General features: G+C 40.5%; 2 protein-coding genes across 4 annotated transcripts in view; one reads left to right on the forward strand and one right to left on the reverse strand.

Moving 5' to 3' along the window:
• Positions 1-1,542, reverse strand: part of SLK (STE20 like kinase) — a 45,822-nt gene extending 44,280 nt beyond the window's left edge. For both annotated transcript variants that reach the window (XM_083505047.1, XM_083505046.1), the window contains exons 1-2: positions 1,272-1,542; positions 2-842 (exon numbers count right to left, since the gene is read on the reverse strand). In XM_083505047.1, the coding sequence (XP_083361173.1) occupies positions 2-151 (150 nt within the window). In that variant the 5' untranslated portion in view covers positions 152-842; positions 1,272-1,542. The remainder of the gene's footprint in view (position 1; positions 843-1,271) is intronic.
• A 208-nt stretch (positions 1,543-1,750) lies between these two features.
• STN1 (STN1 subunit of CST complex) lies at positions 1,751-23,697 on the forward strand. 2 transcript variants are annotated; one of them, XM_083505106.1, is made up of 10 exons: positions 1,751-1,867; positions 6,309-6,518; positions 8,132-8,227; positions 10,155-10,226; positions 12,572-12,742; positions 13,583-13,694; positions 14,423-14,585; positions 20,597-20,719; positions 21,665-21,737; positions 22,522-23,697. In XM_083505106.1, the coding sequence occupies exons 2-10, from the start codon at positions 6,386-6,388 to the stop codon at positions 22,677-22,679; spliced, it is 1,101 nt and encodes a 366-aa protein (XP_083361232.1). In that variant the 5' UTR covers positions 1,751-1,867; positions 6,309-6,385; the 3' UTR covers positions 22,680-23,697. The 2 variants fall into 2 exon arrangements, with proteins under 2 accessions (XP_083361232.1, XP_083361233.1); XM_083505107.1 differs by lacking the exon at positions 1,751-1,867 and adding an exon at positions 1,874-2,060 and having other exon boundaries at positions 6,274-6,518.
• The last annotated feature ends 542 nt before the right edge of the window (positions 23,698-24,239 follow it).

A 24,239-nucleotide genomic window follows, 5' to 3' on the forward strand; every position in this document is an offset into this window, starting at 1 on the left:
CCTTGAATACTTTTCCAAAAGCACCATCTCCCAGTTCTCCTATAATTTCCCAATAGTCCTCTGGGTTTAAGTCTCTCTTGACATGCTCATATTGCTTCTTTTTCTTCTCACCCCCCAACTTGAAGATCTTACGAAAATTGAAGAATGACATCTTTGCTTTTTAAACTACCAGCAACTCAAAAACCGTATCAAAACCTCAGAGTAGACAACAGTTTGGCTTTTTCCAACACCTTTCTTCCTTGCTTTATGATCCAAAGGGATAAAAGGCACACAACTGCGGCAGTTATGTCACGTGAGAACTTTGATGCTGCCAGCAAACCAACAGAAAAAAAGAGTTTTTGACCTTAATTTTTAGATGCAGTATACAATAATCCAATGTCAAGTAGAACAACTTCTTTCAAGTCTATCTCTCTAGCTTTAAAAGCCAAATAATCATTTGATCGCAAATTTCTTGCTCATAATAACCATACCATAGTACATGGCAAGGCCCCAAAGATGCTACTAGATAAAGTACATTGATGGTCTACAGCCATCAGTTGTGGCAGTCTTGGGGCTGGAAAAAACATACCAGCACAATATTTTTGATGGTGTAGCAAAACATCTGGTGCAGGATACTTGTGCCAAACAACGAAAGGGCAGACAGCAGTATTCAAATCCTACTACTCCAATACTACTTATTTAGCAACAAGGATTATAGGCACCATTTCAGGACAAGCCTCCTTTCGCTTGATGAAACAGCTTCAGGACTCCAACACTGTGAAGATTGCACATCCTCCTTCATATTTTGGGTAAAATAAAATAAAAAGACTCCTTATCCAATGGGCGTTGGGAGCCAGTTTCGCCTGTTGGGAGAGAAGAGGAAAGTGAGAAAGACCGTCCCGCCTTGACAACTCACGAACTCTCCGGTCCCACCCCGAAAGACACTTAACCAATCCCCACAACAATTCAAAGTCAATCATGGATTTTGCTTTAAGGCGTGAGGGAGGGGCTCCACCGGAGTTTTTGAGGGGTAAAGTGGAGCTACTTCACAAAGCAGGGGGCGTGTGAAATAAATCTCCCCCCCCCCCCGCTTCACTTCTGTGTGGAAAAGAAAAGCCATAGGAGTCTGGGCTGAAGGAGACCTCCCCCCCTCCGGAGAATTAGTACCAACGGTCGTAACGACAACAAGCCCCACTTTTTTTAGTATTTGGGGGGGGTAGGAAGTGGGAAAGGAAAAGCGCTGCGAATAAAGGAGCCCACGACCCACAGGGAAGCTCATTTCAGCCTCTCACCCGGCCCGAGACGGATCCGGCGTCTTCGTCTTCGCCGCCGCCTTCTGTGTTCCCACTTCCTCTGTGGGGGCGGGGCAGAGAAATAAGCCTCCTTATGCCGATTTCCTCTCCTCCCCCCGCCTCCAACCACCACCCGAGCCCGGCTGCGCTTCGCTTCTCTCCCTCGCTCGCTCCCAACTACAGTCACGCACGCGCACTCTCTCCTCAGCCACTCTCGACCGAGAGCCTGGTAGAAAAGCCACTCCCAACTCGCTCTCCTCCCGCTCCACTCTCAACCGCCTCGCTTTGACACTAAACTACGCATGCGCGGTTCCACTCCAGTTCCGCCAGATGCCTCTTTCCCGGACTTGCGCTGACTATGGCTCCCCCCGCCTCTCTCTCATACACAACCCTGTACGTAGCCGGGTTTCAAGGAAACGGGGGCGGAGGAAGGCGGAGAGGGAGGAGCTTAAAAGAGAAGGGCCGCCGCCTGAGGTAGACTTCCTTCCGGTTTCTCCTCCCACCGACACCCCTCCCCTGTCCCATGCGCGTGACGCCTAGGAAACCCGCCCGTTAGCGGCGGAGAGCCAATAGGAGCGCGCCGAGCTCTTTGGCGGGTAAGTGGCGCAGCGTCGACCGTTTTGATGAGGGGGAGAGATTACAGCACTTTGGGGAAAAAGGGGCGCTTAAAAGGGGCAACTTTCTTTTGTGCTGGTTTAGTGGTTTTTGGCGATTACTTTGTGCTCGTTTGTAGGGGAAAGGAAAAAGGCTAGGCTTCCTGTTCCCTCCATGTATGGCTGTGTATGTGGAGTGTTTGGACAGGGGAATTTAGGCACAGGATAGTTACTGATCGTTATGTCCATATAGAATCAGGGGCAACGTGTGTCTTGAGTGCCACTCGCTGGGGAGCAATAGCGGGAGAAGGCTCTTTCCCCCATGCCCTGAGGGCCCCATGGATGTCCCTTTGGTATTGTGGAAAACCAGGGGGTGGACTAGATATGTGATTGGTCAAGCAGAGTTCTTGTACTCATAAGAACACAAATTGTTTATGGAATTCACTGCCACAAGATATGGTTGCGGTCCTTGGCTTTAAAATGAAAGTAGTTTTTTTAAAGGTTAAAAAAGAAACAATGGGCAATGCGTCAGGAACAGTACGCTTTTGAATACTAAATCCTCAGCGCAGATAACGGCGTAAACTGTTGCAAGGCATGGAAGCTGTGGATATTCCATTGAAATGGGCTGCTGGCCGACAAGATGGATTTAAGGTCTTATCAGGGCTCTTATCCCCTCAAGCTGTCCATACTGTATCAGAATATAGTTTGACAGACTAAGCAAACTTTACTGCAATAAGTTAGTCTATCCTGAATAACAACGTTTGCTTCTTGTTCATTTAAACGATGCCTTATGAGGAACGGCTAAGGGAGCTGGGCATGTTTAGCCTGGAGAAGAGGAGGTTAAGGGGTGATATGATAGCCATGTTCAAATATATAAAAGGATGTCACATAGAGGAGGGAGAAAGGTTGTTTTCTGCTGCTCCAGAGAAGCGGACACGGAGCAATGGATCCAAACTACAAGAAAGAAGATTCCACCTAAACATTAGGAAGAACTTCCTGACAGTAAGAGCTGTTCGACAGTGGAATTTGCTGCCAAGGAGTGTGGTGGAGTCTCCTACTTTGGAGGTCTTTAAGCAGAGGCTTGACAACCATATGTCAGGAGTGCTCTGATGGTGTTTCCTGCTTGGCAGGGGTTGGACTCGATGGCCCTTGTGGTCTCTTCCAACTCTATGATTCTATGATTCTATGATTCTATAATGGAGCTAAACTGTAATAGTTGAATACACAAGGCACCCCCTCTCTGGAAATACAACAGCCAGTTGTTACTCAGTTTTGTCTCCATGCTTAGGTAAAGCACACAAGTCAATAGTTATTGTGAACCACTTTGATATTTTCTTTGTGAATTAGTTGTATATAAATATTTTTATAAAGTTGAGAGCCAGACTATAAAGAAACTTGTCAGTCCTTGCTTTAGCAACTAATCCACACCTAATGACCCACCTAAGTGGTACTCAGAATATCACTCAAGAAATCACTCAAGATATCCCTCAAGTAATTAAGGAACAAAAGAAGAAAAGGCACACTAACCTGGGAACTTCCTCTCTGCCCAGAACGTTGGAGGCTATACACCACACCCCCTCAACAGTATTTATAGGAACTCAAACACTGAGATCCTGCTCTGTTCCAGTAACAAGAAGCCGAAAGCACCAGCCTGAAGATGACGAGTGAGACCTCGTCGAAACGTCGCCTAGACACCCCAACTCTTACACGGGAAGACACCCGAAGACACCAAAACCTGCATTCCTGTACCCGTGAAAATCTACGAAAGCATATATATATATATATATATATATATATATATATATATATGCATGGTGTGGAGAAAGTAGGGTAGGGAGAAGTTTTTATCCTGTTCTGTACCTGCATTATAGCAGAAGCTTGAATGGTCAGGGCAGACAAAAGGAAGAATTTCACCAGGGCATAAACTATGGAATTAGCTCCTGCAATATGATGGAACTCAGTTTGGTTGACTTGAAAGGCAGATTCATAGCTAAAGCTATTGTTGGCTACTAGCCAAGATGACCGGGCTCTACCACCACTGTTGGATAGGAATCACAAGTGGAGAGTACTGTTGCATTTAGGCCCTGATTGTAGGCTTCCCATAGGTATCTGGCTGGACACTGTGGTAACAGGATAATGGACTAGATTAACCTTTGAGTCTGATCCATCTGGGTTCCTTTTTTGTGTGTGTATCTTTTACTATCTGCTCTTTCGCTTATTCTCCCCATTTTTTTGTCTCAACTTGATCCTCATTTCACTCTGATTCTTTTATTTTCCTTACACCTTTTGTTCTATCTCTTTCCTATGCGTAAACTGTTCACATCTTCCCTTTCCTAATATATACACAAGGCTAATTCATCAACCATGCTCAGTAGGTGGAAAGACAGTTGGATCTATACACCACATTCATATTCTTTTAGTTTTCTTTCAGCAAATTGGTTTCTTAAGCTAGAGTTATGTATTTATGCATTGCACTGTGATTTTCTGACTATGCAGAACTGTTCTCTATTAATCTAGTCATAAGACTGTTAATCATACAAAGTTCTCAGAGGTTTAGTGGATTTAAGGCTACTTTATTATCCCTTTGTCCTCAATAATGCCTAATTGCTGCCGCTAATACATGCATAGTAGGATCTATGTAGGTCATTATTGAATTCCTCCCCTAGCTGAAAAAGTCAAGCTGCACAGACCTTATAAATTGCAAGCTTTCTCACTCAGCAAGAGGAACAGCCCCCTGGTGAACAGCCCTTGTCAGATACTTCCTGTCCAGTTAAGAATTCAGAAAATAAAGATGGGAAATATGTAGGAAGAACCACTATTTCTTTTAATGCATCTAACTTCTTGGTATTAAACTGCAAAATCAAATATGTGCCACAATTTCTACCCTCTTCATCACTCCATACACTTTTCCTGCCTAACTCTTAGATAGCAAATCTGCTTTGTTGTTAAGGTGTCTGATGTTATTGTCTGATGTTATAGCAGCCTAGCACAGCTACTATTCCTAGTTTGTGGTTAGTAGTAATTGAATGGTAGCACTTTTGACTGTTTTCATGACTGCAAGTACATGTTATGGTTGGCCTCTTATCACCAACATCACCATCACCATCATTCTTTTTGGAAGTAAACCTAAAGGCAAAACAATCCATTTGTTTTAGAAACTTGTGTGCTTTGTAGAGTCACAGTTAATGCTTCATTGATTAAAATGCATAGTTCAATGTAGATAGAACCATAATCAGACATTAGCAACTGCATTTTCTTTGCTTTAATTCACTCATGACAGTGAATTTACAGATGACATGAACTATGGAAATAGTATTTCAAGATTGCTAAATATTTTCTTTAAAAATAAATGTCGCATTGTGGTGGCCTATGGCTTTAAACAACAAAGTTTCATTCACATTGATTTGCACTGCAAAATGATCCTCATTTTTACATTGTGTTTCCAATTAATTATTGGGAAAATTTATTTTGGTTTTAAGTGCAAGAAGCCTCATACAGTTCAAGGCAGGTAGAAATAACATTTTTAAAAACCATAATGTAGCCAACCGAGTCATACTCCAAGTAGACCAATTGAAATTAAAGAACTTGACTAAATTCCATTGATAAAAATGGAACTACTCTTGAGTATGCCTCAGTTGTATGCAACCCATTCATTCAACAACAGTGTTTCTACCGTTCATATCCTGTGTAAATTCATTGCTGAAATTTGACAGGTAATATGTTTATACAGTATACCACTGTCATCTCAAGTATTCACTCAAAATTTCAAACTAAGTAAGATCTAAAGACTGTGAAGATGGAATGGGGGAAATGATACTCCCAGATCTGCATTTCATATATGTTTCTTTTGATAGCTTCAAATATAAACAAGTAGCAAATCTTTTGTTTGAAAAGAAAACAAGCACAAGCCATGCCTGCTTTTCCAGCGGGTCACAGCAGGATTGCGCAATGCATTGAGTGCATGCCAGGGATGAAACTAATTAAGGGAAAACACTGGAGAGAATGAAACTAGTCATTGTGTAATAACTGACATTGTATTCCTGATTGTTACTAATAGTGTAATTTTGTCAGCAAGGAAGATGGCAGCTATAAATTGATGCAAAGTTTTGGACAGTGGGGTACAAAGCATGATGTGACTGGCCTGTAGTCCTTGCCTAAATTCTGCCTCTTGTGATAAACCTATTTGAGGTAACATTGCAGGTTGCTTGATCCTCATTGCTGATCTCGGACTACGTATCTGTTTTCCAGTATCCAGAAGGAATGAATTCAAGCATTTGTTTCTTTCCTTTTAGCAGAGGCTAGGTGCTATATAAAATGCATGGAGCAGTTAGCACTCTTTCTAATCCTGTCATACCATCAACAATTAAAATTTTAAAACTAGGCATCATAATAAAAACTAATCAAGCTAGCATAATGTTTATGTTACACACATTTCCCCCCACAGACTTGCAAACATTTGGTCAGAAGCTCTGCTTGTCTTGAGTTGATACATGGTCTTGGAGCCACATCATTCACTTCTGAATGTTCACCGCAGCCACAGAATCAGAAGAAGAGGTCCCTTCATTGTTATGGGGACTGGATCCTATCTTTTCAGCTTTTGCAAGACTGTACATTAAAGACCTACAAGAAATGAAAGAATCAAAACAGGTTCCAGGTGAGTTATGAGGTTGCTATGATATGTATAACATCACTGGTTTTAAGGAAAAGCCTAGCATTACTGTGCTATGGACTGACAATCTGGCTCCAGATAAAAACTTTTCTCTCCCTTCTGTGCCTGAAAGAAGCTCTGAGGATAGATAAAACAGCAAAAGAAAATGAGCTAATCTGTATATTCCAAGTTCCTCAATGAATCCAACCCTTGCTTGAGTTTCCTGGCCTTGATCTGCCACCTTACCTTGCCCAGCAGGAAAGGGAATAGAATGGTGGATGCAATGTGTACCACCATCAAGAGGAGTGTCCCTTCTCTTATGGATATACTTGAATCTGCCTCCACCCCATCCCATGTAGCATGAAGCCATTGGATTGGGGAAAGAAGAGGGGAGAAATTCAGTCCCTGGAATTATCAGTATATCATTGGGAGGGAGTGACCCATCAGGCTTATCTCTCAAAGTGGCTATACTAGTACAACTAGCTGCAGACAGGAGGGAGAGGTTGTGATAAAGGCGCTGAGGGAGTGTAAGAAGGATCCCAACAGCCTGGATGAGCTTGCAGCTGGTGACTCGGAGCTGTGCCTCAGTCTATATCCCTAGTAACATAACCATACTCGCACTGTACTTCAACCAGAGCTCTCTTTCCACTACTTGTCAGTTCATCTCTCACATGATTATTATCAGGGCAGCTTGACCAGACAAACTGCCCTGGCTGGAAACAGCTATAATTTTTTACCATTATTTTTGCTTAGTCTGATCCAATTTAGGACTCATCAACTATTCCTTTATGCAAGAATGTAAGATTTTCATGAATAATAAAAAGCAACTAAAAGATCAGTCCCAAGCTACCTTGAAAGAGATAAATAGGCAATATTTGTTAAACAGAACTGGAAATCAAGACAGAGCATATTGCTTCCAAAAATGCTTAAGGGAAAAGGTGTGGTGAATTGTGATATGCAGAAACCAAAGAATTTAACAAAAGGCTGTTTAGAAAATGTCTTTTCTTTTAAAAGATGTTGAATTAAAAGCCATGGCTGAACATTCCTCAGCATGTTCCTTACAGACCTTACCTACCCTCATTTATTAAAACTGACATTTTTTGTTTGCTTGGCAAACTCCAGTTTCCCTTAGTAAACTCTTCATCTGTTTCACCCTTTGGTAGTTAAAATCTCCATGCTGGTTCCTGAGACTCCTACAGCACCATTTCTAAGCCTACTGATTGCAAAGTCTGAGAAAGTGGGGCATGGCCTTTTTAAATAAACTGAAAATAATTACTGGTACTGCCTTTAATCATTAACTGGCATGATGAATACCTCTTACAACTTGTTGCTTTGTTGACATATTATAATGTTGTATTGACACTTTTGGCCAAATGTCAGAATGCCACTCCCAACCTAGTGGGGGGCAAATTTGTCGCACACCCCTTTCCTAAGAAGCCTTGAGTGGTTTTTCCTGAAAGAGGCGTTAGGGAAGGTGCATGGGGCTTTCTAGCCCTATAGCAAACAGGTGGGCATTAGAATTTATAAGCCCAGGCATCACCTCAGTCTATTCTTCTTTACTTCGCTGAAATAAGACTGTATGTACCTTATGTATCAATAATGATCTCCTCCTTTCATAGGTATATTCTTTTACAACAGGCATCCAGTAAGGCAGGTGGATATTCTTGGAACTGTGGTTCTGATCAAAGAACGAGATGCCTGTTATACTTATGGAGGTAAGAAATTCTTATTCCTGCTAGCTCTTAAATTTCTCCATTCTCATTAGCCTTTACTGCCTTCTTAAATTAGGTTTGCTTTTATATATGGTGTAGCAACAACAACAACCAGCTGGAGGTTTCTGATCAGTCTGCAAGGGAAAACCCCATGCAACCCACTCTGGAAGAGACCAAGGTATATAGGGTTGAGGGAAGGTCTGATTGCTTCAGTAAATGGCAAAACAGGGGAGCCAGATGAGAGTTGGCAGAAAGTACCCCTTGCCACTGCTGCATCCTGTAAGACACTTTAGGAATGGCCCAAGCTGTGAAACTGTTCCTTCAGGGGGAATGTTCACTTTCATTGACAACTTCCACAGCCTTGACTGGGACAGATGGTGGTAATGAGAGAGAGAGATGGGGTTTCAAGAGCATACTAACAATGACATAGCCTTTTGAATGTCCCAGCGCAGAGAGTGAGATGCTAGGTGCATAATTTTCTGTTCCTGGGAAGAAATGCTTGTGTGGTTCTTAGCATGGTTACCTTGTACAGTTCTTTGGTACAAAGACAGAGGCTATGCTTTCCTCAGCCACCCCTCCCTTCACTGCCAACTCTTTCCAAGTTCACACCAGTGAACTTAGGAGAAGGACTACCCTCCTTGCGTCCATGGTTGTCTTTCTCCTCATGTTCAAACTGTTCCCAGTTTCATTCTTGGGCATCTTGCCAAGCTGCCCCTCCCTGACCTTCTCTCAGCTGCACTCAGGCTGACTCGCCCAAAATAAATCGTAACTTCCATTTGCATTTTCCAGTTCAAAAGCAAGGCTCTGCCAGCTGGGGATCTAATTGGCTAGTATTGCATCAGCTGGATCACGTGCTTGAGTTTAGAGAGGCATGATGCACTCCTTTTTGAGAAGCAAAGCTGCATAAAGGAAGGAATGTGGATTGTTGTCTTGTTTCTGCACTGAAAAACGGGAATTTGTTTACACTTACATACTTAAAAGGGGCTGCTTGTTTTAAACTCTCTTAAACTCTCTTAAGTAAGGCCAGTGGTCCCTCAGACTGAGTATCCTGTTGCTGAAAGGACTTAAAGGGAAAATGACAAGAATGTAGGTCAATAATGCTAGAAGTCTCCCAAATGTGGCAGAGGGGCTTGGATAGAAATTACGAATGACCAGCTCCTTGTGAATATCTGGTACCAAAAGTTGACAACTCACTGTGAGGGTATCTAAGGCCTTTTCTGCCTTCATTCATCCTCCCTTTGTGATCTCAGTTCAAGCTGCAGCTAATACAAGAAGTTGTTCTGTCCCTGGTCAACAGTGTATGTATCAAATAGCAAGCATTATTGCCCTTATATTAATTTCAGGAGACAAATGTTAGATGTTTCAGGAAAGGTCATTTACATAGCATATGCATTTGTGCAGATGATGGTATAGAAAGGGTTGGGAGTGAGGAAGGCACTGTTAAAAATAAAAACCTGCCTCTTTATATATCATTAAGATAGATTGCCAATAGCGTTAATCCAGCATAGAGAAGGTAGCCTGTCCAGCCTCTACAACAGTAGTCCATGGAACAGTCATTTTCCTCTTTCCTTCACACCCCCATAACCCAGCTTAGTTGCAGAAAGTGTGTCTGTCTGTCTTTGACCCGCATCTCCATCTTTTCACTATCCAGACTATTCCCTCAACACCACTAGGAAAAAAATTGCTGTAGGGGAGAATTTCGGAAAATGAGTTATTCTGTGTTTTTGACTTTTGACTAGTTTGTCAGTCACATTTAGTCTGTTGATTTGCTGCAGCAGGAAATTGGCACAGGTAAAATGGATGGGAGAGCTTTGAGAAAGATTTTGCTTCTCTGGTACAAACAAAAAGGCTGTTGCTAAGCAAAAATGTTTGTGGTGTGTGTTCTATAAACTCCCACCAAACTGATTAAAATTGCTATCCTACTATCTAGTGGATGACGGCACAGGAGTTATAAGCTGCACCTGCTGGAAAAACCCTTTGGCACAGCAGAAATCTTTGTCAGGTAACTTTCCACTTCGTATCTGCTTTCCTTTTAGCTTTTTCAGAATATGTATTACTATATATTCTATACTTTATTAGTGAGGGTTATTTTCAGGTGTTTGCACCATTTCCCTGTTCATTTTTATATTGTTTTACTGTGACTTGATAAAAGAGCAGTGCTGAGGTCCATTCCTTCATAACAGATGGGTCTGTTGTTTCCGTTCAGGACACTTGGCTTGAAGAGCCTTCTTACTGTAGTTCCCAATGCAACTTTTCCATTTTGTTTAAAGTGATGTTTTCCAATTAGAGCTAAATGATCTGAGATCTGTTAGCTTGTTGAATTCAAGATAGCTTCTTAACATTTTGCATATATTTTGATTTGCAGAGATACTATTCTTTTCTCTTACACATCTTATATCCTATTCTGAACAGTTGATTTTAAAAATGTGAATGTCTCATGTTTCCCATGTTTCAGTGCAGATGACTTTTTCTTCTTACCCACAGATACCTGCTACATAACATAGCCAAACTTCTGTTCCTTCCTCTTTGCTTCCCACCTCCCTATTTCAGTGGGTTGAAGAGTAAACAGGCCACACACAAAAAAAACATTTTTTTTTAAAAAATGTACTAGAATATAATCACCTAGAGACTTCATCTTGGGAATCTGCTGTTTTTAACTCAGTTGCTGGCCTTTGCTTGTTTTATTCTTGGTTCACTCCCTACTGACAATTATACAGTCATTACTACTGCATAATTAAAAATATGCAGTAGTATATTGCTTTCAAGGTGCAGAGAATAATGTTAAATAAATGTTCCAGGCCTTTCGTGGTCTATTGATGCTCTAAAATTATTTATTAATAATACAGTTGAGGTCAGATTGTCAACACTAAATCCAAATGATAGCTAAGAACCCTGAAACTTGAAGCTCTGCTCAATTCTTGATGCACCTTAAAGACAGACAAGCTCATTATGGCATAATTAAATAATTTTTAAGGTGCCACAAGACTCTTAGTTGTGTTTGATGTCACAGTTTAACATGGCTATCTGTCTGGAAAAAGCTACTCAGTTATGCCAGGAAAAACTTATAATATTTAATGAAGAAGTCACCTTCTTTTCTGTATTGGCTTAGCTCTAAAATATAAGAAGAATTCAAGTCCTGAAAAGGAACACAGAATATTTAGTAGCCTGCTTTTTTCTGAGAATGTGTTCACAGCAGACAACTTTTACAGATGGCTGCAATTAAAGTTTATGCTGCCCTGGATCAAAAACTTATTGGTGAGCCAATAAACTTGAAGTTCTGTCAAAGTGCATTTGTATCTTGGCAGGCTCAAAGAGGCAGCTTTTGTTTTACTTCTAATGATATTAAGTTTCCTTTTTATTAAGAATGAGGTTTGCTGGTGAGGTTTGCTTTTTATTTTGAACTTGGGTTTACTTTTTTGTTCAATTTTGAACTTCAGAAGATTAGCATTGTTTGTCTGTTGTAGGCTAAGCCACAGTCTGGTGGCACTTTAAGAATTATTAGGTGTTTTGTAGCATGAGCAAAGTTATATTCATCAGGTGCATTAAATATTTAAGGACAGTATTGGGTATTGGATATTACATATACATGGTTTCTCTGTGAGGAAGGAGGTGCATTATAACAGCTGGTAAAATTAAAAGGAACATTTCCTGCATTCATCAGTCAGCTGTAGGGGACAAGATAGATTTGAAAATACTGCCAGCTATATTAAACACTTATTATTCATATTACATACCGGTATATGCATTTGGTAGAAATACTCCAGTTTTGGAACACACCATCACAACAAACTTAACACACGTTTGTTTTTTAAAAAGAGGTTAACATTTCAGGAAGCAAGTCTGACAAAAATACTGCTTTCTACTTTTATTTGAATAATGAATATATATATTAATCATGTCTCATTCTGTTGAGTCACAGTCTTAGTCAAGAGGAGCTTTCTCCAGCCTGGTGCCTTCCAGGTATTGTTGGACTACAACTCCCATCAACCCCAGTCAGCATGGCCAGAATTAAGGAATCATTGAAGCTGTAGCCCCAACAACATTTAGAGGGCACCAGGTTTGGGAAGGCTGGTCAAGCAGAATTTCAGTGTCTCCTTTTATTTTTTCCCATCTCTCCAGCGCTGTGTTTTCTCCCATTAATTGTGCTGTTTAATGTTATATCTACACAACTAATTTTTTGGAAGATGGCAGTTTCTAAGGGGAGAAGACAGTGTGTGTTGGCAGCTGTAATATTGCCTATGAAGTGGTCTTTTAACATACATGGTATCTTGGATGACATCAATCATATTTGGGAAAATCTACTTTGCTTTTCCATTCCAAATGTAGTGAATGTTTCTTTCCCCACAGATTTTAGACCCCATCCTAGTACCTCAAGTGGCCTGGATCTAGCTGAACAAATAAGAAAGCTCGAAGTAGCAGTTTGCCAAAAAACAAGACTGGAAATTGGTGATACTATCAGGGTCCGTGGTTGCATTCAGATCTACAGACAGCAGCGAGAAATCAAGGCCTCAATGTACTGTGAGTAGTTACTCATTCAGCAGTATGCATTTTTATCCTGACCTTTAAAACTCCCATAATTGTAACCTGTGCGACTTACAGTTTATTTAAGCTGCACCCAGGCTTTTTTCCTGTCGCATCAAGGCCACTTTGTGTCTCTGATTCATACGCCTTGTTGAGAGCTGCTGTGTATGACTCTGTGCAGCATATGGATGTTGTGTTTTGTAAAGCTGGGCTTCTCAGCTTGCTAAAAGCCATCCTCCAAACCTAGTTCCAGACACTCAAATGTAGAAGTAGTGTGGCCTCTCCCTGTCCTTCTGTAGAACGACAAACCTGCTAAATTCCAAATAGGATATACAGTAGATCTGATACTCAGGAGTTGTGAATAATCTGAGATTTACTCAGCCTGGAAACTGAGATCCATCTCCAAGGGTCTTCTGGCAGTTTCCCTCACTGTGAGAAGTGCAGTTACAGGGAACCAGGCAGACGGCCTTCTCAGTAGTTGCCCCTGCCTTGTGGAACACCCTCCCGTCAGATGTCAGAGAGATAAATAATCATATGGCTTTTCATAGACATCTGAAGGCAAGCGATGTTTAATGTTATGTTGTGTTCCTTTATATTTTGTTGGAAGCCACCCGGAGTGACTTGGGCAATCCAGGCAGATGGGATGGATACAAGAAATAAATTATTATTATTAACATCAGATAAAACAACCATTATCTTGGAAGGTGAGCTGTAAATAACTAATAAATAAGGTGCTACTGGAAGGAATTTTTTTATTTTAATAAATAAATGAAATGCAACTAGCGGCTCAAGTTTGAATCTGTTTACCTTTTTTGTGCCTTCCTTATTTCTTTTCAGATAAGGTTGATGACCCTATGTGTGAAGTTCTGATTTCAAGGATGCTGGAACTCCCCCATCTATACAGAGATATTTATGATCAGCCATTCCAGTTGCAAGAAGAGGCACAAAGGTCAGTGAGAGCTCTAGATAGGAGATGCTGGTGATTCAGGAGTGTAGGCCTTGCATCAAGAGTAGGATATAAAACAGAGTTACTGGTTTTCTATGAAAACTGAATTTGTATGGTGGGGCAAGTTCAAAGGCAGGAACAAAAAGAAGACGGAAGGATGATACGTCTAGAATAGGTAGAGCCATAGAATGAGACAGCCAGATTCATGTATGGAAGAATCCCCCACTTATGTGGGGATTCCGTTCTAAGCTGCCATGTGCGTCACTGGGATGCGCACAAGTGGGGCTTGCACCATTCTGTCCCTGCCCACTTTCAGCACTGTTGTCAGTGTGTGTGTTAGCAGGAGTGCCCATGCTAATCGCACGCAAGTGGAGAGATGGCTGTAGTAACCCTAGTGTCACACCACAGCACAGGATAGATGCCACACAGTAAGATCTAGTGCAAATGCCACTCCAAACCCTTGCACAGTGATCATGCATACATGTCATCCAGATCGTAAAGCTTTTTATGGATCATAGAAGCCAGTTACATTTCTGATTTCTGTGAAATTTATCCTAAACCAGCTCATAAGTCTGGGTTATTGTAGGCTTGATCTTATAGTGACAGTGTGTTCAGCACTGCTGAAGATTTAGTTGGGTGTCATTTAAACTAGTTAAGTATCTAGTTGTAGGAGGCCTTTTAATTTGGTTAATATTTTCACTCTCCATTTTAAATTTATTTTCTGCTGATAGCCAAGGTGCAGTGTACATGTTGGGCTCCATCACTGAACTGAGCAAAAAAATAAGAGACTTCTTATTGAAGAACAAGATCCAGAGTTTCTATCAGCAGGAGTTGGAAACTGTGGAGGCTTTAGTATCGCTAGTCAAGGAGGATGGACCAAGAACTGCTGAGCAAGTGAGTAAAGGTGGCTTTGTAGGGAGCTGACTGCATTTGCGGGGTAGCTTAGGTCAATAAAGAATGTTTAATAATATTGAACTAAACACTGGACTGTGTAATAGCTGCTACTTTGAGAAAACAAAACCTCCTGCAGTTAATGGCATGGTAGCCGAACAGTATGTTAGTTTGTGTACTGTTTTTGATGGTAATAAAAGTAAGACAGATCAAAACGAAAAAGCTATAAAGCAAACTAAAGTTTGAGACTTGCCACTCCTATTAACTTACTACTTTCATAACTGTGTAGGTAGCTATAATGGAGCTTGGGAGGTCTCTTGAAGATAATGGATCAGTTGAGTGACAGGACTGGATGGTTCTGAACTTAATCAAGGGTAAGATAAATGAGGCCCAACATATTAAAAAGGTTGGCCCTTCTGTAGAAAATTATAAAGAGTATGCTGACATCTGCTATGTATTACACTTTCTACTTGTTAGACATTTCAGCCTGTTCAGAGCAAACTGGGTCTGGGTGTTTTTTTTTTAGGAGATTCCAAGTCCCAAACTCTAATTGGAATCAGAGTTATACATAAAGCAAGTGCTTGTTTGAGATTTGGACTGCTTTTCAATAGCAAAACATTTCTGTCTGTCTCTGTGCTTCTGGTTAAATAGGAATTTGTTTATAAAAGATTCTTAGCATGCAGAGAATAGGGTAATGAGCCAGATGCCCACCTGGTGCAAATTTGCATAACTTCAGTGCTTATAAAGTTATGTATAGCTACATTAGCTGAGAATCTGGGCTGAATATATATAATTTAAAAATCCTTTCTTTAGCATTACAATTAAAACTGAATGTCAGTATGGAAATCTGTCTTTAACTTCAGCCTTTGCCTTACTTTTTTCCGCTTGCAGTACAATGGAAATCGAGGCGATTCCCCCCCCCCCCAGCTTCCCTTTTGTGTCTAGCTATGTATTTAGTTAAGGATGTGCTTTAACTTCCCAGTTCTATAGGAGGATATTTTAATCCTTCCAAAACTGTACAGTAACAACAAACCTGCCTCCCATTCATAGTGGGTTCTGTGGCCTCCTTCCTGGTGGTTGCTTCCTGGCAACCACTTGTTTTCATAAAAGTAACGCTTGTCATTGAATTTTAATAAAGCAATAGGCCTGGATTTGAACAAGAACCCTGCTGGTCTGTGGCAAAGGAATATAATACAAAAAGTACCAAACAGCAGAGAAAGAATTGGCTTCTCAAGCCAGCTGCAATAATAAGCAATTCTGGTAAAAGCTGAAGGCTATTCCAAGTTATTCTGCTCAGTAGGCTCTGGGTTGCTATGGTCACACAGGGCAATTCCATTGCTTCAACTGCATCCAGTTCCCTTTGACTTCCCCAACACAGTATATGAAATAATCATAACAGTATAATCTCTTGATAATGTATTGGACTAGTCCTGGGCTGAAATCACAGTTCAGTTGAACCCTTACTGTGGGATTTTAGTAAGTCACATTTCTCAGCTTCAGCTGCCCATTGGTAAAATTGTGAATAATATCCTCCCTCTTTCTCTGAGCACCCCCCATATATTTACATTTTAAAAAACTTTGTTTCTGTTTTTCCTTACCCCCTCCCCAGCACACCAGGCAGAGCTACATTTACTCTGGTAGAAAGTTGATCCAATCAGATCTTAAACTAGCCCTTTACATAGAATTTAAAAGCAATAAGCATGGGGAACTCATTCATCATTTAGAAGGATACTCCCTACCAGTTGCCTCATTTGACAAAAATAATTATGTTGGTCTTGCACCTGATATAATGATTCCTGTGGCCATCTTCCTCTTGGCTGATTATCTGATTTGAGAGTCTTTCTTTAGAGCAGAAGCAAGAAACCTGTAGCTCATCAAACATTTCTGGCCTGCAGCTTTCATTATTCTTTAATATTAGACATATTGACTGGGACTGATGGGAGTTGCAATCCATTCTCTGGAGAGTCACCCATACCTCAGAGTAGTATAGTTGCTTACACCTTTTAGCATCTTTCTGACAAGTTTCTTTATTGATGTTTCTATTGCAAAATTACTGATTGATTTATTTTTACAGCACTAGATAGTGTTACATTTTTATATCTATATGACTCTTCTCAACCCATGTCAATCTAATTATGCATCCATTGCAGCTGTCATATTGAATGTGTAATTGGTCATGAACACCTAGCTGTGTGTGTGGTGTGATGAGCAGAGCTCCTCCATCTATGTCTCCACCCTCCAAATCCATACTGATTTGTGAACATTTACCTTCATTTTATGTTTGTCTTCAATATAGTAGTTATGTACTTCTTAGCTACAGAACAGAACTTCAGTGTATTCATAAATATTTATCTGCACCCCCTGGGATGCTGCAGGCTTGGGTGCTTGGAAAAATGGCTCCAGCTTGAAGACTCTTTCAGTTCTGTCATTTCCTGAAGTGTATGTCTTTTTTAGTTCTGTCATTTCCTGAATAGAAGTGCATAACCACTTTCTTATCATATTCTATGTGCAATTTCCTGAGATGAGCAGCAGTGGCATTCTGCAGAGTTCTGTTATGTATTTCCATTCGACTGGGTATCAAATTGCTAGCTGCAGCATATCTTCTGACTTTATCATCTGTAATTTTGACCTTTTCAAATCTGTAATTTTGACCTTTCACTTTATGTATTCCCTATTATGTTTGTCATTTCAAAGACCGCATGGACACACACTTAGCATGAAGTCTTTTCATGCTTTTGCCCGTTATCCTGTGCTCAGATATTTTTACAGTAATTACATTTTTTATTACTATTTTTCTTTTGTCAATGGGACCCTGAATTACCCCAAGCCTTAAGTTGGGGACCCTCTCAAACAAAATACATTTTAACCTGTGTTCCAGTATATATGCACTTAGCTTGAATTTTTAAAATTTAACTACAGAGTACTGTACATTCTTCTGAGTAAACAAGCATAGAATCACACTATTAGATTGCCAGATTAACATATTTCCCCCTCTACGTTTGTCAAGAGGCATAAAGTGGTACAACACATTGCTAGTGAATAGAATAAGGCTACAGAGGAAGGACCAAATGAAAACTTTAAATTCTCATAATCATCAGGTCAGGTAATAGTCTACATAGTTTCTTCTTTGAATTTCTGGAATTGATCTGTTTCTGTCCTCTAAAAACTTTAAGTTCAGTTCATGTAGAGGCAGAACTTCTGTCTTTGCCTTAATCTCTTGCATCCTCTGAACTGCATTTGTTGCTGATAGTCTACCTCTTTCAGCCTCTTTGTTACTCCTTAGATAAGCTTTATGTACCTGAAATAGACTAAGCTGGACTCCTGTTGAGTTTCAAATCCAGCAGACTGGAGTCACACTAATACAGCAGAATTATCCCTATTTTTTGCATGTCTACTTTCTTTATATAGTATCAGCTGGGAGACAGCATGCACTCTTGCATGCTAGGACTAACTCACATTAAAGCAGATTTATGGGGGGGTGGGGACAGGAAGAAATGCTTCACAACTCCTGGCACTTTCCAGTATGTCCCAGCAGTACCCAGCTTCAAAGCTAAGCACACTTAACCAACTAATGATTTGCTGCAAAATTTCTCAGATTTTCAACACATATATCAAAATGATTTGACCAAAATATTTTGTAAGTAATGTGTTGCACTTGTATAACCTATTGTGTTGACCCACTGCATAGGCAAGGAGGGTATTTGTTTTGTGTTTTGTTAACATGGCATTCTCTCTGGTTAATACACATTTGGATTTCTGTAACTATTTTTAATTAGCCACCTTTTAAGAAATGAATTAAAAATTCAGAGGTCAAAGTAGGTTTTGGTTTGGAAAGGAAAAACCATTGAATAAGCCTGAGTCATTTTATTCTCAAGAAAAGATGAATGAAGTGAAGGTTTGGCTTAACTGTAATCTTAAATGCAATCTTCAGATGTTTAGAAAAGCAATTATTCTATACTGCCACAGATGAGGAAGTGAGCTTTAAATCACAGGAAAGCAGACTTTAGAATAGAATAGAGAAACTTCCTTGCTAAGCAAGCAGATGGGCATTGTATTGAGTTGCTTTGGAGAAGCTGCAGAATCCTGTTCATAGAAAGAATTAGAAGTGCTTGTCAACAAACAGGGGAATAAACTGGTATTTCTCTTACAGACTGATTGCTCAGGAGTTTCCAGGCTCATCAACATTAATTTTGAAGATTAGCAATGCACATCTGAGCTTTCAACTCTGCATTCTGGCACTTAGTTGCACCAGAGGGGAATTGATGTAGTGTCATAAAGCAAATTGCACTGAAGAGAAATGGGTCTCCAAAGATCCTGGACTATTCTAGGGAAGGGAAAGAACAGTGGTAAAGGTAGTAGAGCTTTGGAGAATCTGAGGAGGAGTGACTGGGGACTGTTGGTAATAAAGTTTATGTAACACATGCATCAGGTTTTCCCTCATGATGGAACCCATTGGCACTTAATGTGTGCATTACATTTATTGGCCTTATGAACACATTTATGGTTAAGAATTTCAATGATCCCTGATCAAAAGCCACAGCCCACAAACGATGTGAAGAGCAAAAGATAGGATCTGTGAACAATCTGTGCTGAAAAGAATTTAGAGCAGCAGCAGATGCTTCTGTACAAGGTAGGAAATGGCAAAGGTTCACAAGCCATCCCTGTGCCTCTAAAGCAAAATGCAGTATTAGAGGAAACAAGGTGGACTCCTGCACCTAGGGAGGGGGAGGAGGTATGTTGCAAAATTTGGTCTTCCCAGCAAGTAACATCATGCACTATAGTTTGGTCCAAAATATCTTCCTGGATTTTATGCAGAGTACAATAGAGGTGCACTTTAAAGATGCAAAAAAACGAAACAAAAAACACCTCTATGGCCATAGAAAGGCTTCCTTTGTTTTACATTTTCTTTTGTATATGACCTATCTGAATTTCCTACACCCATCTTTGCTGCAGGTTTACTTCCTGATGCTTTTCCTCTGATCAGATTTCTTTGTAGATCACTGCATATAACAAAGAAAGCACTCCACCATTGTCTTCTGTGGCCATACTAAATAGATTTAAACCTAGATATACCTGGATCAAATCCAACACTGATCAAGTGTGTTGGATTTAATCTAGGGAGATCTAGGTTTAAACCCATTCAGCCATAAAGCTTACAGGGTGACACTGAGCTGCTTTTCTGTTTTGCGTATCTTATACTACATCACAGGGTGATCGCAAAGAGGGATGGCAGGGATATAGACTATTCTGAGATCTTTAGTTAATTGTAAGTAAACCTAAAGGAGGGCAGACCCCCTATTGCACATGGTATGTACGTAAGATATATTTGGAGTCCAGAGGCACCCCCTCCCCATATCTGAAGCAGGATACTCCAAACTCAACATATTGGTAGACTTAACAAAATAGGAAAACTTAATCTATAGTCATCTAAATCATAGTGCTTTGGGCTGAGGTACAAGCAAGCACAGAGTGCCAGTGCTGCCTGTAAGGCAAGGAGTAAGGTTAATAAAACATAGGTTTTTTTCAGTAGCTCATTGCTTGTACTTTTCAAGCTGACATCCATTTCTTCTGCTTTTTCTGTCAGTTTTAAGAAGTTTGCCATTAGCAATTCTCTTTCAGGAGTTATCCAAGCTGAGCCTCCTGTCAGCTCACGCAGAGTGTGTTCTTAATTAGGCCTTATCTTCAGACAGGATTGATGCTCTAGACCAAAGCAAGTAATTATCAGACTCTGCTCCTTCCACTTGCAGATCCTTTAGTTCATTTCCCTTTTCTTATTAAAAATGGATCGGTGTGTCATGAGGTAATTACTTTGGCAGCAGCTCCTTTCAGTAGCGGAAAGTAAGGTTTGTTTCAGCCATTTTAATCTCAACAGTTTTCTGCTGCTGTTTGAAGGAAAGGACTTCTCTTTTATTCCTTGTGCAGACCCAAATAACCTAAAAGTGCATTTGACTTCCATGCTTCTTCTTTCCCCCTTATCCAAATATGCCTCTCTTTTTTGTCTTTTTCCTCTTCAGACAGATTCCAAAAATGGTCCCTGCTCCAAACTGATTAGAGACTCCTTCACGGAAGCAATAAAGGTGTTGCAAAAAAAGGGAGTTCTTTTCCAGAAATCAAAAAATCCCCAGGATATGTATTTTGTAAGTATCTCTTTATATGAATGGTGGTCTGTAGGTAAAGCATGTTCTGTCACATTTACATAAGCTTAATACATGAAGCATGCCACTAGCATGCTAACTCTGCATACAAATGGGGCATTGCCCCACCAAACTCAGTGTCCCCTCAGCCAGACCTACCTGTCAGCCTTCTTACTTTGACATCCAGTCTGAGGATGCTGCTGGCTGTCACCTTTCTGACTCTTTTAGTCTCAGAGTTGTCTTTATAGAACTCAGCACGGAAAAGGATGAGGACAAATCTATAGTTGATTGGATCTGCCTGTCATTGGCTCTAGATCTGCTCACTGTTGACCTTCCTGTATACTACCTTACTAGTTCCAATGGGCATTAGCCACCACTTCAAATGGGCCAGTGATAGGTGTTTTATGATGGTCAGATGCAAGTGGAATGCTTCTTTACATAAGAATATAAGAAGAGCCCTGCTGGATCAGGCCAAAGGTCCATCTAGTCCAGCATCCTGTTCTCATGGTGGCCAACCAGATGCTTATGGGAAGCACACAATCAGGACCTGAGTGCAGCAGTGCTTTTCCCATGTGTTTTCTGGAAGCTGAGATTAAATCCAGACACAGGGTGGAATTCAGTGTTGTGCTCTTCCAATCATTCCACATACACAAACCTTCTAGCTGAACAGAACAATACCCCCTCCCACTGTGTGCTGTTCTGTGGGTTTTCCTGACACCCCCCCAAGCCAGTTTCAGGGGGAGCCCTCTTGTCTAAGTGGAAGTTCTTGCACAGGGCTTCCACTGACAGGGCTTGTTAGGTGACTCCCACTCACAGACTATCTAATGGCCCTGAAATGTTTCTTTCTGTTATAAAAATGCAGTGGTCTCTAATTGTAGGCCAGGCTCTCATCTTTGATACATAAATGTACATTGCTTTGATTTTAAGAATCACTCCTGCATCCTCTAGGTGACTGAGCAAGATAAAGAATTGCACAAAGTGACCCTTGAAGTCCTCAGAGCTGATTGTAAGAGGCCAAAATGTAAGTATGAACAGTTAGATAACCACAAACACAGGCCTGTACAAGTAAGGAATAATTGTATTTGAGTAAGAGAACTTAATTTAATAACAACAAATTATTATTATTACTACCGCACTTTGAGCACTTTGGGGCCTAAAGGCTAGCAGCATACCAGTACAATACAATACAATCAATCAAACAAACAAACAAACAAACAAGAAAATCACAACATAGGACAAGGAGAAAGCCTTCCCACACTAGAGAATTCAAGTGTGCTCTCACAAACCCTGTATTCCCTTATGGGAAGAAACCTGAACAAATAATTATGGGTCTCTCATCACCACCACCATCCCATTCTAACTACTCTGAAATGTATCCAGTTAGATATGTATTTGCAAAATAACTGCCACAGGAAAGTGGAACTGACTACTGTTGGTTCCAGCACAGAACGGATAACTTGTAATGTTCTAATCCCCCTTCCTGGTTTCTGTAATGAAATAAGATTCATGCTTTTGGTTCATGCCAGTTCTCATTCAGCATAGTGAACCTTTTGGAAACGATCTGCCAGTTTTGTGGAAATACCTTCAGGTATCGCACCAGCAGAAAGAAATATGGCATTGGCGATGGTGGTGGTGTGTTTCTGAGCCAGCACACAGGCAAGTTATCTCAAAGCTTTTATCCAAAGTCTGCCACCTGTCCATGGGGGCAGCTTCACTCCTGCTACTGAAATCCAGTCTCCCTTCTATATGAATAATAGAACAATTACCCACCCATTTACCATTTCACTTCTGCTTTACATCTGTAGATGCTGAAAAGGGCTGCCATCTCAATTACATCCTCAATTGTATTCAGCAGCGCTACAGCCCTTTTGTTTCCAAAGATGTGATCCATTGCCTACTGGACTGGATGGAGACCAACAGTGACGTGGTCACTACCATGGAAGGATACTATACTGTCTTTTAAGACGAGATGCAGTAGACCTCTTTTGCCAAACTGTATACAGTGGACATGAGTCATAAGAATACTTCAATGCCAAAAACTTGGCTGGAATTCCTAGAAGATGCTGTATCATAAAATTCCTATTCATTTAGTTTCTCTCCATGTTTCAGAAGTGCTCAGTCTGCCTCTGGTATTCCAGGTACTAAACACAGGGACCTCTTTAAACAGTTATGTTGTGAATGCCCTCTTGTGGCTAGATGGAAGACAAAACAAACGTTGCATTCATACCTTATAGTCTAATAAACAGGAGCTGCCTAAAAAGGAGAGCAGTCTGAATTCAAGGAAATACTTGAGAAACAGGTATCAGAATAAATTAACCATACCCTTATCTCCAATAAATTTCTGGTACATTGATTTAGGTCATCTCTTGAGATACAACAAGTGCTGTGGATTCTGAATCCTTGTTTTAATCAGATTTGTTACTACTCCCAGTTTACTTTTAACCTGGATTCCATGATTATCTCAATAATTACTAAAGGCTATTCAATGCTTTAATTTAGGGTGGTATCTGCAGGATGCCCTCCTGCAGAACACAGCAGTTGGTTGCATAAGTCGTGGACAAGGTGATCTTTTAACAATCTGACAGTGCACTGGCATTAAAAATCAAAGCAGTTTTTCCTTCTGTAATATTGAAATGTGCACATGCATCCATGCCTCTTGCAAACTGAGGCAGGTATTAAATAATACTCATTAGTAGATGGAGTGACAATCTTGTTTCCTCAAGACTGAAGGAGGGAAAATTCCAGAGGGCACTTCTACTTCGATTTGAGCACTATTTCTGGAACTGTCACAGAGATGAATTATACCTGACTGCAATGAGTTACAGAAATTATATATACATATATTATATCTTGGTTATGCATGTTATAACTTTGTTTTATATTATTCTAAATTGCCATAAAACTACTCAACGGTAAAGTATTCCTTGGTCCCAGTAAGACTACATTCATTTTTAAAATAAAGATACTTTGTTGAAAACAGACCCTAGGCCCTGTCTTTCTTCCTTCCCTATTCCATAATGCTGTTGGAATGCCTCTTGATCTACAAATGCCCTTGTTTAGCGCATGCATCCTTTTGGCAGGCATCCAGCAGATAAGAGCCCTTTTCCAAGTAGTACTATCTGGCAAGAGTCTCTCATTTGCTCTGGTGCGCTGTGGTTTTGGCATAAGAAGTCTTTGTGTGTCATTCCAGCCACCACATAGACTGCTTTATACATGCATAACTGTCACGTCCACAAATGTGAAGCAAATTGAGATCTGCTGCCAGATACATCACCAAGGGGGGCGGGGCGGGAAGGACACTGCTTTTGTATAAAATTTGAATTTGGTAACTTGGATGTATAGGTGAAAGTCTATAAATAATTACTGTATTTAAACAGAAATATTGCAATCTGCCTAAAATTTGGAAATAATTACTATATTGGGGAAAGACAACAGTTGACTTGTATGCCTGCTGACCATGTGCTGCTAACTGTGGATGGGCAACTTCAAGGCAACTTGTAAATGAAGGAGGGGGAGGCACAAA

Source organism: Podarcis liolepis (genome assembly GCF_965112155.1).
Source record: "Podarcis liolepis genome assembly, chromosome: 5".
NCBI lineage: Eukaryota > Metazoa > Chordata > Lepidosauria > Squamata > Lacertidae > Podarcis > Podarcis liolepis.